The 16,363-nt window shown below is 38.3% G+C and overlaps 1 protein-coding gene across 1 annotated transcript; it reads right to left on the minus strand.

Annotated features, from left to right (window-relative positions):
- Positions 1-890: 890 nt before the first annotated feature.
- LOC129626928 (solute carrier family 7 member 13-like) lies at positions 891-15,660 on the minus strand. Its single transcript, XM_055546402.1, has 4 exons — positions 14,976-15,660; positions 12,666-12,797; positions 4,590-4,951; positions 891-1,142 (listed from the first exon to the last, which is right to left on the minus strand). Exons 1-4 carry the CDS (start codon positions 15,658-15,660, stop codon positions 1,128-1,130), a joined length of 1,194 nt encoding a protein of 397 aa, XP_055402377.1. The 3' UTR covers positions 891-1,127.
- Between the last annotated feature and the right edge of the window lie 703 nt (positions 15,661-16,363).

Raw genomic sequence — 16,363 nt, forward strand, 5'->3', positions numbered from 1 at the left:
TACTACAGTCTTGGAAAATTGGGAATCAGCATGCTTTATTGGAGAAGTAAGGTTTCTGTTACAAACAACAAGAGTTAAAGTGTTAACGTTCTGGACATCAAGTATTTTGTGCTGGTTGTGTGTTACATATGCGGCATGCGTACAAATACACATAAGGAATATGTATATGTATTAGGAATATTCTAGTTGAAAGAGAAAGATGCTTTTAATGTCAATCATTTGCCAAATATGCATACTTTATTTATTCTTTTTTGGTCGCAGTTGCAGGTGGATTTTTCTGTACATTTCCTCCTGTTGAAATATATTCATCAATGTCATCAGTAGGTGAAACATTTAGTAGTAACTGTAAAAAGCAAGTTATCTTGTTGAAATATATAGACCCCAAATTAAAATGCACAAAAGGCAAATAAAACAAAAGTCCACTGAGGATAAAAAGAATAACGTAGACATGGTACATCTGAGGAGACTTGATGATGGGTGTCAAAACCAAGAACAAAGATGTGGCCATGGTTCCAAATACAAATGGCAAACGTACCTGAGAACAAACATAAGTTTGTATTAGAGTGGCCTTGGAATTGGGTTGCAAAGGGTCGGACACGACTGAGCGACTGAGCTGAACTGGAAGTTATTACAAATAATAGTGTAAAATATTTTATATACAGACATTTGTTTAATATGGAGGAAGTTGGTTTCATTGATAAAAAAAAATATTTACCTACCAGGTCTTCCTTAGTTTTATATAAGAGAAAACAATCTGCTGGGAATCTCCTCCGAGTGTGAAATAACAGAAGTGAAAGCCTTTTCCTAATAATTTCAACATTTTGCTCTCCCTTTGATTTTTTTTCATAAGTCCATGCCGCTTGTCCATTCAGCTCTCTTTATCTATTTTGGCTGTGTGGGTCTTCATCGCTGCGTGCAAGATTTTTCTGGTTCTGGCAAATAGGGGCTATTCTCTAGTTGCAGTGTGTGGGCTTCTTATTGTGGAGACTTCTCTGCTTGCAGGGCACTGGCTCTAAGACACACAGGTTTCAGGCAGTTTTGGCACACAGGCTCAGTGGCACAGCTCGTGGGCTCTAGCACACAGGTTTAGTTGCCCTGTGGCATATGGAATCTTCCTGGACCGGGTATCAAACCTGTGTCCTCTGCATTGGCAGACAGATTCTTAACTACTGGACCACCAGGGAAGTCCCATTCAGATCTCTTGAATAACGACCCTCGGAAACATCCCATACTACTACCATAAAGCATTTTTTTCATTATAAATTTTTTTCTTTTCATTTTCAAGCAATATCAAAATTAATATTTTTTGTACCTCAATCTAATATTATTCATAATGATGTAATACACAACCTGTATATAACCTAATATGACAGACTATTTTTTTGGGCTCCAAAATCACTGCAGATGGTGAAATTAAAAGACACTTGCTCCCTAGAAGGAAAGTTATGACCAACCTAGACAGCATATTAAAAAGTAGAGACATCACTTTGCCAACAAAGGTCCATCTAGTCAAAGCCATGGTTTTTCTAGTAGTCATGTATGGATGTGAGAGTTGGACTATAAAGAAAGCTGAGTACTGAAGAACTGATGCTTTTGAACTGTGGTGTTGGAGAAGACTCTTGAGAGTCCCCTGGACTGCAAGGAGATCCAACCAGTCCATCCTAAAGGAAATCATCCTGAATATTCATTGGAAGGACTGATGCTGAAGCTGAAACTCCAATACTTTGGCCACCTGATGGGAAGAACTGACTCACTGGCAAAGACCTTGATGCTGGGAAAGATCAGGAGAAGGAAAGGAGAAGGGGATGACAGAGGATAAGATGGTTGGAATGCATCACCAACTCAATGAGTTTGAGTAACTCACGACATGAGTTTGAGTAAACTCTGGGAGTTGGTGATGGACAGGGAGACCTGGCATTCTGCAGTCCATGGGGTCGCAAAGAGTTGGACAGGACTGAGTGAGTGAACTGAACTGAACCTATATATAATTCCTTTGGGGAACGTTTTTATCATAAAAGGACCACAGGGTTGGATTCATTTTCTCTGATCTTCACTTTTCCCTTAATATGGATCTTAACAATGTATATCTTTCAAATTTGTGTGTCTTAATTTGGATAATTAAAGAATACACAAACATGCACATTTATATATAATTAAAGAGTAGTAATTGCAAAAGTAAAATGCTTAGTTAAATACTGTTGATTCTTGCCTATAACTGTATTTTGTGTAACTCTTCTCTCTCCTATTAGATTAAGAAGTTATTGATGCATTATTAATGGGCAATTTATCCATCTATCTTTTAAGTGTTTAGACTAGTGTTTTTTACATAGTATTTCCTTAGTATTTGCTTCAGTATTTATTGGATCATTAAGTGACTCAGATGCAAGATTATCATTATCTTTCGTTTTTTTCAGTTTTGAAATGTAGGTTTCTGGTCTTCATCCTAAGCATTAGAATTCTCAGGGGTGATGTCTAGGAAACTGAATTTATACAAGAAACTCGAAAGGTATACTTTTTTCACAGTCGACTTTAAAAATCTTAGTTATTAAACTCTGTTGGTTTTCCTTTTTCACCTTCTAGTCGACCCTGCACCTTTGTGTACTGCTGAGGTATTTCTGTGGGTATTCTGGTACATCCTTTTACCTTATACAAGGTCCGTAATAAAAGAGGCCCCTTGATTTATTTAGAATATGATGCACTGATAAAACAATGATCATTTGAAACCTACCCCCATTAAAAACGACTTATAGGCCTAACAATAAAAGGTGATATAGTAAGACATGCATGCCGTAAGCCTTTTAACTGAGTAAGTGACTAACCACTAACTTAGCTTCTAGCAGCCTACATGAAAAGGGAAGCATGATCTTAATAGTCTAAGTACTGAAGCTGAGCAGGACCCTGTGGGACTCCTCGGTACAAAAGCCTTTCTGTGTCCCCCATTTCTTATTTGTAGGAAACAGGCTTCATTCGGCCTCCATGACCTTTCCTGAGTTCCAAAGCACAGTTCGAACAGTCGATAGAGGAGCGGGGATGCAGAGAAAAGGGAGAAGCGGTCGGAACGCGGGAGTGCAGCGCGGGGGCGGGGCCCGGCTTCCCCTCAAGGGATGTGCCTAGCAATATCTTTGAGCTCTTCTGCAGAACTAAGAGTCCGACACGATTGAGCGACTTCACTTTCACTTTTCACCTTCATGCATTGGAGAAGGAAATGGCAACCCACTCCAGTGTTCTTGCCTGGAGAATCCCAGGGACGGGGGAGCCTGGTGGGCTGCCATCTATGGGGTCACACAGAGTCGGACAGGACTGAAGCGACTTAGCAGCAGCAGGACTAAAACCACCACCAGATGGAAGACTTTTAACTGCTTGATGAAGCATCCTTCACTCCAGAGAGAGGGTCTTAGAGAGAAAGTCATCACGAAACCCCCAGATGTCAGAGGATATTGGGATTGAAGGAAGGCAGGCCCTGCAGGCCCCCTGACCCTTATCAGCAACCCTGTCCCTCCACTATAAGACTCCTCACAGCTCTCCTGACGTCAGGTTGGGACACAGTCTTGAGGGCATTAGCCCACTGTGGCCCCCATTGCCTAGCAAAGCAATACAGCTGTTCTTTTCTACTTCATCCAAACTCTGTCTCCAAGATTCTGTTTGATACCAGTGTGTACAGGCTGATTTTTGGTATCAGGATCTGCAAAGAAAACTAAATAATCTGCCTAGAAACACAAGTATTTTTGATTTAAATATTAGAAATAATTTTCTTTGGTGGGTCTAACACAGTAGCATAATGTAAAAATAAACCATTTAAACTCTTTGCAGTAAGTATAGGAATGAGTTGCTGGAGGTTGTTTGGTTAAACAGAATATTGGGTACATCCACAATATAGATGGATGGGTTATAGTAGACAATTAGAAGAAAAAAGTTTTCCATAAGCTTATATGAAACATTTCAGATGCAGTTAAGGTAGACAGAGGTTTCAGTGGTTGAGGAATCAACAGAGTACTTATCCCTCAGTCAATCTTTGATAGATACTCTTGACTCTGAGGTGAGATTTTATTCATGTTAATGTATGGCAAAACCAGTACAATATTGTAAAGTAATTACCTCCAATTAAAATAAATAAATTTAAATTAAAAAAAATAATAAAAAAAAGATGAATGAGTTTGCAACTATACTACATCACAAATACCTAAAGTGTAGCTCTTCCGTATTGGCCATTAAAGCTAGAGACTTATACATTGATACACATTTAAATTGATAAGCCTGAAAAGCCCTAGGCAAGCCTACAAGTTAATCTAAGGTAGTACCATTAACAGGACACTCAAATAATCATTGGCCCTGGACACTGGTCAGTCTCATACACTGAGACTGAGTACAGACCTTGTGCATCCCACATATGGTTCTTCTTGACTCAAATTTCATTAGTTGTAATATAATAGAAAATCCTAAATATAAAATCTATTCTCAAATGTTCCTAAAATGGGGTCACAGTGGCTTAAAAAGATTTTTTACGTAGATATAAGAAAAAAGTATTAAAAGTACACAATGTTCTTTAAAAAGATATAGGATTTTTTTTTTTTTTTCTCAGTTTGACTTACCTTGTAAGGTCTGGATAGGTTGGGCTCCTGGAATCTCAGTTTAAGCAAGCCCATCATCATTAGCCCAAGTTGAATCCAGTCTGTGAATCCCACATAATTTATTAAAAGGATTAAGTCTGAGGGAATAATTAAGATGGAGGCAAAGATGAGCATCTGAATCACAGCTGCAACTGGACAAGAGTGAATATTCAAAGTTGAGAGGATCAAAGGTAGCTGACCCTCCTGGCTTGCCATACACCATAACCTTGATGTTGAAAATACAGTACAGTTGAGGGAGCTAACTATTGCGGAAGAAACACCAAGGGAAATGGCCCATTGCAAGGAAGGGATTACTCGATCCATCCAAGTGATTGCAACAGCATCTGTAAAAGAGTAGAGAAGCCGTTAATTACGCAACTGATGTAATATTTATACTGCATAGTATTTTTAATTAGCTTAGAAAGTATTAAGTTATAATTGTAGCAAAGACAAAGGACTGGTGTAAGTAGCAGGTTGAAACTGCCAAAGTTTTCTAAAAATCACGAATGAGTCTTGGATTTTGTCAAATGCATTTTATGACTCTCTTAATATAATTTGATTTTTGTCTGTTGTCATATTAATATAGTAAAATATTAATTGCTTATGGGATGCTAAACCAACCAATGATAAACCTCACTTGTTCATCGTGTATGCTCCTTTTTATATGTTGCTGGACTCAATTTACCAGTGTTTTTGAGAACTGTGTTACATTGTAGTTCACAGAACAATACATGTTGTATGCAACATGTGTATGTAATTTCTTTCTTTGTGTAAAGAATTTTTCTGGCTTTGGTATCATAGAAATACTGGTTTCATAAAATAAGTTTGGATGTGTCCCCTCTTCCATTTTCTGGAAGAGTTTGTTTAGGAGTGGTATTATTTCTTTCTTAAATATTTGATGCAATTCATCAGTGAAGCTACTAGGGCCTGGGATTTGACTTGTGGGAAGATTTTAGATTTTTAACCCATTTTTTAAAAAATATAGATCTATTCAGATATTTTTATGTCTTCTGGAGGCAGTTCTGTTAACTCAAGAGTAGTAAAAAGTACTCCGTGGCACACAGCCACTCTCTTTTCCATGGGCTCTCCCCTTCTCCTCAGCCTCTGGTTGAGGAGAAAGATGACTAGGAGTTGACTGAGGTCTCCCTACCCCAAAGGCTATACCCATCCAAGTAGGCTGGGAAACTTTATGATGGCTCTTAGATATGGGTTCCCAAATCATCAACAAGCCCAGGACTGTGGAATGAAAGGTCGATTCAGCTAAGGGGATCTGGGTTGAACTCACAGTGCAGAAGGGAAGCAAGCCCTCTACCCACAGAAGTTCCTTTGTGAATAAAGCCCTTTGGGTCCACTCAAAGTGCTATAGTTTCATGGCTTCGACTGTGGGCCATTTGTTGGTATTGATATTTTAGGTAGAGGTGTGTGTAGAGAGTATAATGGGACATGTGAGTTCCTTCGAAACCCCTTTCCTTTCTCCCTCCTTGTGAGGTTCAAAAAATAATGTTGAATCTCAGCGGGAGAAAGCGCAGACCTGATGGCAAACTTCAAGGCAGCGATGGTGGTGGTGAAAGATGCAATATCTCAATCTAACTATGATGTGACCAGAGACAAAAGCTACTGGGAGCTGGAGGTTTTCAGGGGATCGTTACTAGGTGACCACATGTCCTCTAGCCCCAGCTGTGGTTGTTCCAGACACTGGGACTGTAATGGAGACACTGTATACATTGATGCCAGTTGCTATCCTGTCTCAAACATTGCCAGCACCTCTTTTCTGTTCACTTGCCCCTGAAGACCAAGACTAATTCACATTCATGTGGCAAGGCCTTCAATAGGCTTTCACAGTACCCCACTAGGATTCCTAAACTCCCCTGCTCTTTGCCCCCAGCTGGACTTCAGGATTTTTCAAGAGTGTCTCTGCCATCCAAGATCCAAAATTTATACTATATTGTTCATGATCAGTTGGTTGACAAGTTAAAAGCCTCACTCTAGAAAGATCTGAATTGGTATTATTACACTTTTACCAACAGGCTGATCAACCCCAATAAAATTTAAGGTACTGCTTGTCAAGTAAGTTTTCTTGGAAGCGTGGCTAAATTTGCAACACGTAGTCTCTCTGGTAGTAAAAAAAAAAAATTTGTCTATGGCCCCCTACTACTAAAAGAAGACTCAGCACCATATGAATTCTTCATGTGTTATAGTTAGCATGTGTCTCACTTGGGATTCTACTTAGTCTTCCATATCAGCGAATTCACAGATCAATGTCCTTTAACTGGAGGATCAGATCAGCGGACTGTACTGAAAGCTGTCCAGCGAGCACACTTTCTACCAGTGGGGATCCACAACCATAATTACTGCTTTGACTTAGAAGTTTCTGTGACTGATGATGGTCTTCTGCATTGCAGGTAGATTCTTTACTGTCTGAGCCACGAGGGAAGCCCCTTTTCTATTGCATTTCCTGGCGAAGAGAAGCACCTTATAGCTGGAGGTGCCCTCCTTGATAACAACTATCAGGTAAATTCCTTTTGAAAAAATAATACTAGCTTAGCAAGCAGCACTGGGATATTGTAAAACTGAACACCTGACTCATGGAGGCCTTATGACTTTCCAGCCTGATAATCTCATTTTGGGATGAATCAAATTGAATTCAATTATTGAAAAGGTATGAAGAGCCCCCAAAATCTTATCAGGTCGAAATAAGTGTATTCAAGAACACAGCTAGCCTGGCCCAGTGGCTTCTTGGTTTTGCATGAAAAAGTGCAAATTACATCCCAGTTTGTTGACTGAAGCAGGGTTGCTGGTTCAGCAGGGCCCTCTGTTCACAAGGGTCCCTGTAAATATCTGGCCATGGTCCACGGATGGTTTAGCTAAGCTGAAGCCCTGTGGTGCCCGCCAGGCTGCTGCAGCAGGGAGCCTCAGCACCAGCTATGCAGAATGGAAAATAGACAGGATATTCTACTCAGGAACTGGAGATCAAAAGCAGATTATTGAGTCAGCAGCCTTGATTCCTTTCTATAGTTTATGGCCCCGGAGAGGGGTGTCTTTAGTCTGCCAGTCTGTGGTTTTCCAAGCAACAGACCAAACACCCAGGCCATCGACAATAGTTCATGTCATTAGAAATACAAGCGTGGTTCATCAAGAGGGGAATTGGCCAGAGCTATGAGAATAGGCTTCAGTTCGGTCCATGGAGCCCATTCTCTGATGAGAATAATTGGAATAAAACTGTTGATTGATACTGAACTATTCAGATTGCCGTGACAATGTCTGAATGCATCATCTTTCTAGACATGGCAACACACTGACTATCATATACTGGACAGAAGAAAAAGGACTCCACATTTTTGCTACAGAGGCTGACACGAAATGTTACACTGTGACTTCTGCCAAGATTTGACCATTTGTTCACAGTGAAGGAGGCCATTTGCACAAGATATTGTCCCTGCTCACTTCTGGCAAACTGACTACATTGCCCTTTTGACCCTCTCTTGGGACGACAGCTAATGGTTGTTGGTACTTTTCCGGGTTGCGGCATTGCTGTTCCAATTTGATCAGCGCTCTGTGGCCACACCACTGTGGCCCTTGAAACTCATCTGTGTCACATGCTTGGCCATTCACAATGTGCCAACTGTACATCACCAAAGCACATCAACGCACTGAAGGCCAAGGTATTCAGTGTCTTTCATATACACCATTTGAATGCCTCTGATACTGTGTAATGTTTGGATGGCTTCCTCAAAAATCAACCCAGAAACATTTCTGACTCTACCTCTCTCACACCCTTCTGGTCCACACACCTTGGTCAGGTAGTTTGGTCACTGAATAAGCCCTAGGGAGTGATCTTCCCTGGTGGCTCAGACAGTAAAGAATCTACCTGCAATGCAAGAGACCCGGGTTCCATCCCCGAGTTGGGAAGATCCCCTGGAGAAGGAAATGGCAACCCACTCCAGTATTCTTGCCTGGTGAATCCTGTGGACAGAGGAGCCTGGTGGGCTACAGTTTGTGGGGTCCCAAAGAGTTGGACATGACCAAGTGACTAACACTTTCACTCTCAGAGAGTGATCACCTACTCTTGGCTGCTTCCTGAGTGATGGTCAGGGAGAATAGCATAGGTAGTTATATATTCCTATTTTGAAAACTGAGGAGGCTTTCCTGATTATTGCTGGATTTTATGCTTCTTATTTTCCTCACACAGCAACCCTAACCTACCTGCTTGGTTTAGCCTCTGGGCAGCAATATGACCATAAAGAAGCCAAGAGGATTCAAAATCCATTTTGGTTCACAAGTCTGGGTTCTCTTTTTGGACTGATGTGGTCATAGATTACAAAGATAATAACCACTTGACTGAGTTCACTCTTTGGTAAGTGCTCTTACAGTGGTAATTGTGGCTTTCTAGAAGGGAATATTTAGACTGAAAAATATGGGGATGGAAGGACAACAGTGATCTTGTGTCTTTTAGAGCCATTCCTGGGACCTGTCTTCTGAAGGAAGACTTATAAAAGATTTGGATTCTCTAAGCTTGAGGATCTTCTACTGTTATGTGGAGATATCACTTGGCCTTCCTTGCTTTGTCTTTTGGGAATCAGGGTTTGGGGAACAGCATAAATGACATTCTAGCTACTGCTATTATATGAAAAATAAATTGTCTTTGTCTCCATTGCCAGCATCCATGAAACTGTGCCCAGCTACCTTATGAGCGGGTTAAATCTCAAGCTTTTCATAGTTGCTGAGAGTCTTGTGATTTCTTCCTTGACCCACTGGTTATTTAGAAGTGTGTTGTTTAATTTTCAAATATGTGAGATTTCTCAAGTTACATTCTGTTGTTGGTTTCTATTGTGCATCTATTGCTGTTAAAGGAAGTGTTTTGTATGAGAGAAATATTAAATTTTTTGAGACTTGTTTTATATCCTGACATTATCTCTATCTGAAGGAATGTCCCATAAGTGCTTGAAATAAATATATATTCTGCTTCTGTTTGGTGGAGCATTCTATAAATGTCAATTAGATCAGTTTGATTGATAGTGGTGTGCAGATCTTCTATATCCTTATTGATTTTCTATCTAGTTATTGAGTGATATACTGACATCTGCAACTATAGCTGCTGAATTGTCTATTTCTCCTTTTAGTTACATTGGTATTTCTCCTTTTAGTTACATTAGTATTTCTCCTTTTAGTTACATTAGTATTTCTCCTTTTAGTTACATTGGTATTTCTCCTTTTAGTTACATTAGTATGGCTGCATGTATTCTGGGGCTGTGTTTTTAGAGGTGTATGCATTTATAATTGTTATATCTTCTTAATGCACTGATCCTTTTGTTAATATCATTACAAAATACCTTTCTTTGTCTCTAGTAATCTTTTAGTCTTTAAGTTATTTTGTCTTAATAATATTACTATTCTACTTTTCTTACAGTTAATGTTTACATGATAAACTTTTCCATTCTTTTACTTTGTACTTGATTGTGTTTTGAGTCTAAAGTGTGTCTCATATAGACAGCATATAGTTGGATTGATAATTTTATTCAGTATGACAATCTCTGCCTTTTATTGTTGTGTTTGTATATTCTCATTTAACATTATTGATATTGTTGTATTTTCCTATGTCACTTTGCTATTTGTTTTTTTATGTCTTATGTATTTTTGTTCTTCTATTTTATTGTTTATTTTTATTTTATTTATTGTTATATTTTATCATTTATTTCTTGTTTATCTATTTATTGTTAAATAGATTTTTTTTTTCTATACCATATGGCCTTTGGGATCTTAGTTCCTTAACCAGGAATCTAACCTGGGTCCTGGCAGTGAAAGTGTTTAACCACTGGACTGCTAGGGAATTCCCTAAAGAGATATTCTTAATGTGCCATTTAATTCCTCTGTTGATTTGTTCAGTTATTTTCTTAGTAGTTGGCCTGGTAATTACAGAATCCACCTTTAATCCAAGTCAATTTCCAGTTACTTCCAGTTAAAATATGACAACTTTGCTGCTGTGGCTCATTTTCTTCTCTTTTCTTGGTGCTTTTACTGCCATATATGTTATATTTATATATTTAATAAGCCCTACATTTAAGTTTCAGAGTTATTACCTAAAATAATCTAAGATATTTTTAAAGAATTCAAACAATGTGTGTATACACCCATGGAGTCTTTTATATTTATCCATATATTTAATATTTCTGGTTCTTTTTCTTCCTTCCCTTTGATCCAAGTTACTTTCTTTCAGTCTGAAGAATTTCCTTCAGTAAGCTAGAAGGCAATGAATTCTTTCAGTTTTTGTTAGAGTGCCTTCACATACATTTTCACATTCATTATTACTACTAATACGTGAAATGAATCAATAATATACACTCATTTTACTTTTTACATTTTTTAAAAATTGCAGTATTAGTTGACTCAGAATATTGTGTTACTTTTTTGATGTACAGCAAAGTGATTCAGTTACACATATATTTTTTCCAGATTCTTTTCCATTATAGGTTATTATAAGATATTGAATATCGTTCCCTAAGCTATATAGTAAATCCTTGTTGTTTATCTATTTTATGTGTAGTGGTGAGTATTTGTTAACACCATACTCCTAATTTATTCCTTCCCCCTTTCCCCTTTGGTAACCATAATTTTGTTTTCTATGCCCGTGAGTTTGTTATCTGTTTTGTAAAATAAATTCATCTGTGTGGTTTTTTAGATTCCAGAAATAAGTGATATCGTATAATATTTGTCTTTCTGTGTCTAACTTTACTCAGTATGATAATTTCATGTCCATTCATGTTACTGCAAAAGGCAATATTTCATTCTATTTTATGGCTGTGAATGTCTATCTGGGGCGTCTCAGGTGGCACAGTGGTAAAAAAATCTGCCTGCCAATGCAGGAGACACAGGAGACACGAGTTAGATCCCTGGGTTGAGAAGATCCCCTGGTGTAAAAAATGGCCATATCCTTGTCTAGAAAATTCCATGGACAGAGGAACCTGGAGTCCATGGATTCACAGAATCAGACTTGACTGAGCACACACACACAGTATTTATCTGTCTGTCTATTTACTGCATCTTCTCTATCCATTCATCTGTTGATGGGCACCGAGGTTGCATGCATGACCTTGTAAGTAGTGTCATTTTAGAGTTGAGATAACTGGGGAGCGTCAAGCTTGGATGTAGGATAAACCTTATTCTTCTTTTCAATGAAAGCCTATTACTGATTTTCTTTTCTTTTTCTGATAACTGAAGGTGTAAAGTTTAAAAAATATTTATTTTATTAATATGCTGCTGCTGCTAAGTCGCTTCAGTCATGTCTGACTCTGTGTGACCCCAGAGATGACAGCCCACCAGGCTCCCCTGTCCCTGGGATTCTCCAGGCAAGAACACTGGAGTGGGTTGCCATTTCCTTCTCCATTTTATTAATATATTTATATAGATACATTAAGTTCAATTGAGAATTGAGCTTCTTTCAATTTGTCTATTTTTAGAGCAAAAAAATCAGTTTCTGCACTATAAGTTAGTAATTTTTTAAAATCTGAAAAAATCTGAATAATTTTTATGATAAACTGAAATTCTCTCTCATATATATATATATATATATATATATATATATATATATATGGAAGGATTCGTGTCCACTTCACTAATAGGAAAAGTTAGGTACTCAAGCTCTGTATAGATTTTGGGGATATGTCTGAAGACAAAGTGTATGAGTTATATTTCCTGGAGGCAAATGCTGACCCAGAACACCCACCTGCTCCTTATAAAGTATATCTCAAGAGGCTTTGATAAGTATTCTCATATTTTCTATTCTACTCTATCCATTGTGTTCTGCCTTTTTTTCCTTTTATATTTCTTAGTGTTTTCCATATTTTTGGCTGCTAGACCTTACCCTTTACTATATGCCCTAAAGAAATTGCTTGACCTTTTGAACATCTACCTTTAAATAAATAGATAAATAAATAACCCAGACATGAACCAAATTAGCCTAATTCTCTTGAAGTATGCAAAAAGACCCACTGTATACTCGAAACTCCCTTTATTCAGGACAATGAAACAGAGTGTCTTCCTTCTGGCTCTGTGCAGCCATACCTGAGGACATGATTTCCTTTGGGGTCAGGACGGCCAGGTAGGAAACGTTAACCAGTAAGTAGATCAGGGCCACGAGGGTAAGCGCAGTGACCACACATTTGGGGATATTCTCACTAGGGCTTTTCAACTCTCCTGCAAAAAAAAAAGTGCCACTCAGAAAAAATGACTAATCAGATCATCTTTGGAAATAGCTTCATTATAACACACAATAACTAAAAGAAACAGACATGACTACACACAGCAAGAGTTGAATGCTTATTTACTGAGTTTAGACAAAGTATTAACTTCAGCAGCAATGGAATTTTGCTGAACTCTGGGTTTTACTCTTGTATCTTTGATGTGCCCAATATAAGCTTTTTGGATAAGAGAACAACTCAGAAAACCTGGATTCTAGGCCAGGAGGACTGGAGCAAATATTCCCTTACCATATGGCCAACACTATAGAAGTACACATTTGTGTTAATGAAGTGATGGAATAGCTCCTCTGTTAATCTGGTCACAACAGTCTAGGACATTAGGGTATATTCTCCTGCTCTTTTCACTCCTTGGGTTAAGTTTCTAGACTAGCTAAATCTTAGATTAAACTTGACTGTATATTGCCAACACCAGTTTGACACAGATGTTTAACTACTTGGAACATTTTTAACTTAGAGTATGCAACTCCCTCAAAATAATTCACATGTATTAAAAAGAAAAATTTAAAGAACATAAAGATTTAGAGCGGAGAAGGCAATGGTACCCCACTCCAGTACTCTTTCCTGGAAAATCCCATGGACGGAGGAGCCTGGTAGGCTGCAGTCCTTGGGGTCGCTAAGAGTCGGACATGACTGAGCGACTTCACTTTCACTTTTCACTTTCATGCATTGGAGAAGGAAATGGCAACCCACCCCAGTGTTCTTGCCTGGAGAATCCCAGGGACGGGGAAGCCTGGTGGGCTACCGTCTATGGGGTCACACAGAGTCGGACACGACTGAAATGACTTAGCATAGCATAGCAAAGATTTAGAGAAAAAAAGCTCAGGTACATATGTATCTAAACCTTGAGATGGAGAAAGATTTTTCAAGTATGGAGATAATGAAAAGTTAAAAGATAGATAGTTTAATACTTATAGGTATTAAACTTGTAGTCTTTAAGATTGAAATTTTTAAAATCTTATGAACAAAATGAAAAAAAAAAAAAAGCCAAACAACAGGGACTTCACTGGTGGTCCAGTGGTTAAGAATCCACCCGGAAATGCAGGAGACATGGGTTTGATCCTTGCCAGGGAACTAAGATCCCACATGCTGCAGAGCAACTAAGCCCACATGCTTTAGCTACTGAGCCCGCATGCCCAACTAGAGCGCCCATGCACCACAAAAGACCCTGCAGGCCGCAACTAAGACTTGACAGACAGGTTAATGATAAACTAAGAAAGCCATTTACCTGTCTTACAAGGAAGAAACTGGTCATTAACATTTGCAAAACTCTGCCTCTCACTAGACATTGAAGAAAGAGTGAGTTCTGAAATTTTATTTTCACAACTTTAAGTGACTAAATAATGAAAAAGGTTTGATGACTTTAGGTGCCATCATTTTAATTCACACTAATAGACATTTGTAAAGCCTTTCTGGGTTGCAATTTGGCAATATTTCTCAAGACATTTCTACATATTTGTATGGTTCACTTGGTAATTTTACTAAGATTTTTCAAGACTTTTTTCCTAATAAAACAATGAGAGATCCACAAAGGTTTATATAAAAGGATGCTGATTGGAACAATAACCATAAAATTTCAAAGTGAAAAACTAGAAAAAATTCTGGTATCCAACAATGGGAGATGCTTGAAAAATGGTCAAATTGCATATGATAAAATGTGTATTCATTTAAAAGCATTTATATTTAATAATATTTATGAATTCTATGTGCTTTAAGCAAAATAAATGATGAGTATATGCATAAGTGTGACCCCTGCATGTGTGTACATATGAGATAATTGGTAATCGTCATTTTAATTTATATATTCTGTATTTAAATTTTTCTCTGATGAGCTTCTGCTATTAAAATATTTGTTCAGTAAAAAAAAATTGTTGTTGAGTCCTTAAGCTGTATTAGTTCTACACTTACTTGTTTTAATTTGTAAACACCCAGAAAATATTTTGCTTTCCAAAGATAGAAAACCACATTTGTAGAGAGTTTAGTGCATTTCCACCCACCTGATAGAAGAGAAACACACATTATAGAGAAATAATGTGTTTCTTAGAATTAAGCTGATTAACCCTTGTATATTTATAGCTTGGTGGAGCTCTTCATAATTTAAAAATAATAACTTTACCTGCTATTCGGACAAGGACTCCCCAACCAGAATATGCAAACAATCCTTGTAAGAAGGCTTCGGCAATCTGTGAAGCATCCGGAACGTCAGCATCAAAAGCTTTCTCAAACCTGGCCAGGTTCTCTCTTCTTCCTCTCACCAACAGCACGATTCCAGTTACAGAGATGAAGCCGAGAACTGTCATTTTGACAGCCGTACTGACAGTCTGAAACCACGTCACCTCCTTCACTCCCCGAGCATTCAGAATTCCCAAGCACCACAAGATAGCCAACGCCAAACATTTCTTTGGCATCTCAGGAACAAAACACCCAGGATAGAAAGGCTGCGTAATGTAGCCCGCTAGCAGCAAGCTGCGGGCAGCAATTCCTGCGGGAGTACTGAATAGATTGATCCAGAGGTAGAAGAAAGCAATAAAGGGTCCAAGAGACCTTTTGAGGAAATAATACTGTGCTCCGCTTCTAGGGAAGGTGGTCCCCAGCTCTGCGTGACTCAGGGCAGCCAGCATAGACACCAGGGCACAAGCAGCCCAAATGCTTAGGGACACCCCCACGTTGAGTGAAGAGTATTTTAACACCCCTTTAGGAGCAATAAATATTCCCGCACCTATGATGATACTGAATAAAAAAATTGTCCCATGGAAATATCCTATTACCCGCCGTAGCTGAGTGCTTTCTCCCACCTTCATTTTCTCAAGTCTGACACTTAATGTCCAAAGCTAACATAAATTCAGTTTCCTCTGTGACACTTCTGATCTTCTTACAGTTAAATGCTTTGGTTCCCTCCTCTTGTCTTCCTCAAATAAACTTCCTCACAGCCCTTAGCATAGTAGTAAAAAAAAAAAAAAAAAAAGTTAACTTGTAAAGTTAATTAAACTGAAGTTTATGAGATCTTAAAATTAGGGTTAAAATGTTTTACTGTTAAACATTTTAAAAGTTAAACACAATTAAACAAGTTAGACACAGCTAATTGGGAATAAGAGATGAAAACTTCCCATTCAGGTTTCCTCTATGGATATGTAACCACATTCATTTTGATCCTTAAACAAGTAATTCTTTAAAACTTTGTACTCTAAGGAAGTTTGCAAAGAATGACAAAAATACAAGGTCTGAATCATAAGTTTTCCCCTTGTTAGCAGATCTTGGTTTCAATCACACACACACACACACACACACACCTGCCACTTACTAGAAAATCCATGTCACTTTTGATTATTTTATTTTGAAAAATGGGACTGATAATCCTTATCTTATTTTTTCTTTAATAGAATTAAATAAGGTAATTTACCGATGAAGCAAATACTAGTACAGAGTTTCTAGTGCTATACCTAACATAGTTTGCATGTGTGCTCAGGTGTGTATGACCCTTTGGACTGCTGCCCACCAGGCTCC

The sequence above is a fragment of the Bubalus kerabau genome, chromosome 14, assembly GCF_029407905.1.
Source record: "Bubalus kerabau isolate K-KA32 ecotype Philippines breed swamp buffalo chromosome 14, PCC_UOA_SB_1v2, whole genome shotgun sequence".
Lineage (NCBI taxonomy): Eukaryota > Metazoa > Chordata > Mammalia > Artiodactyla > Bovidae > Bubalus > Bubalus kerabau.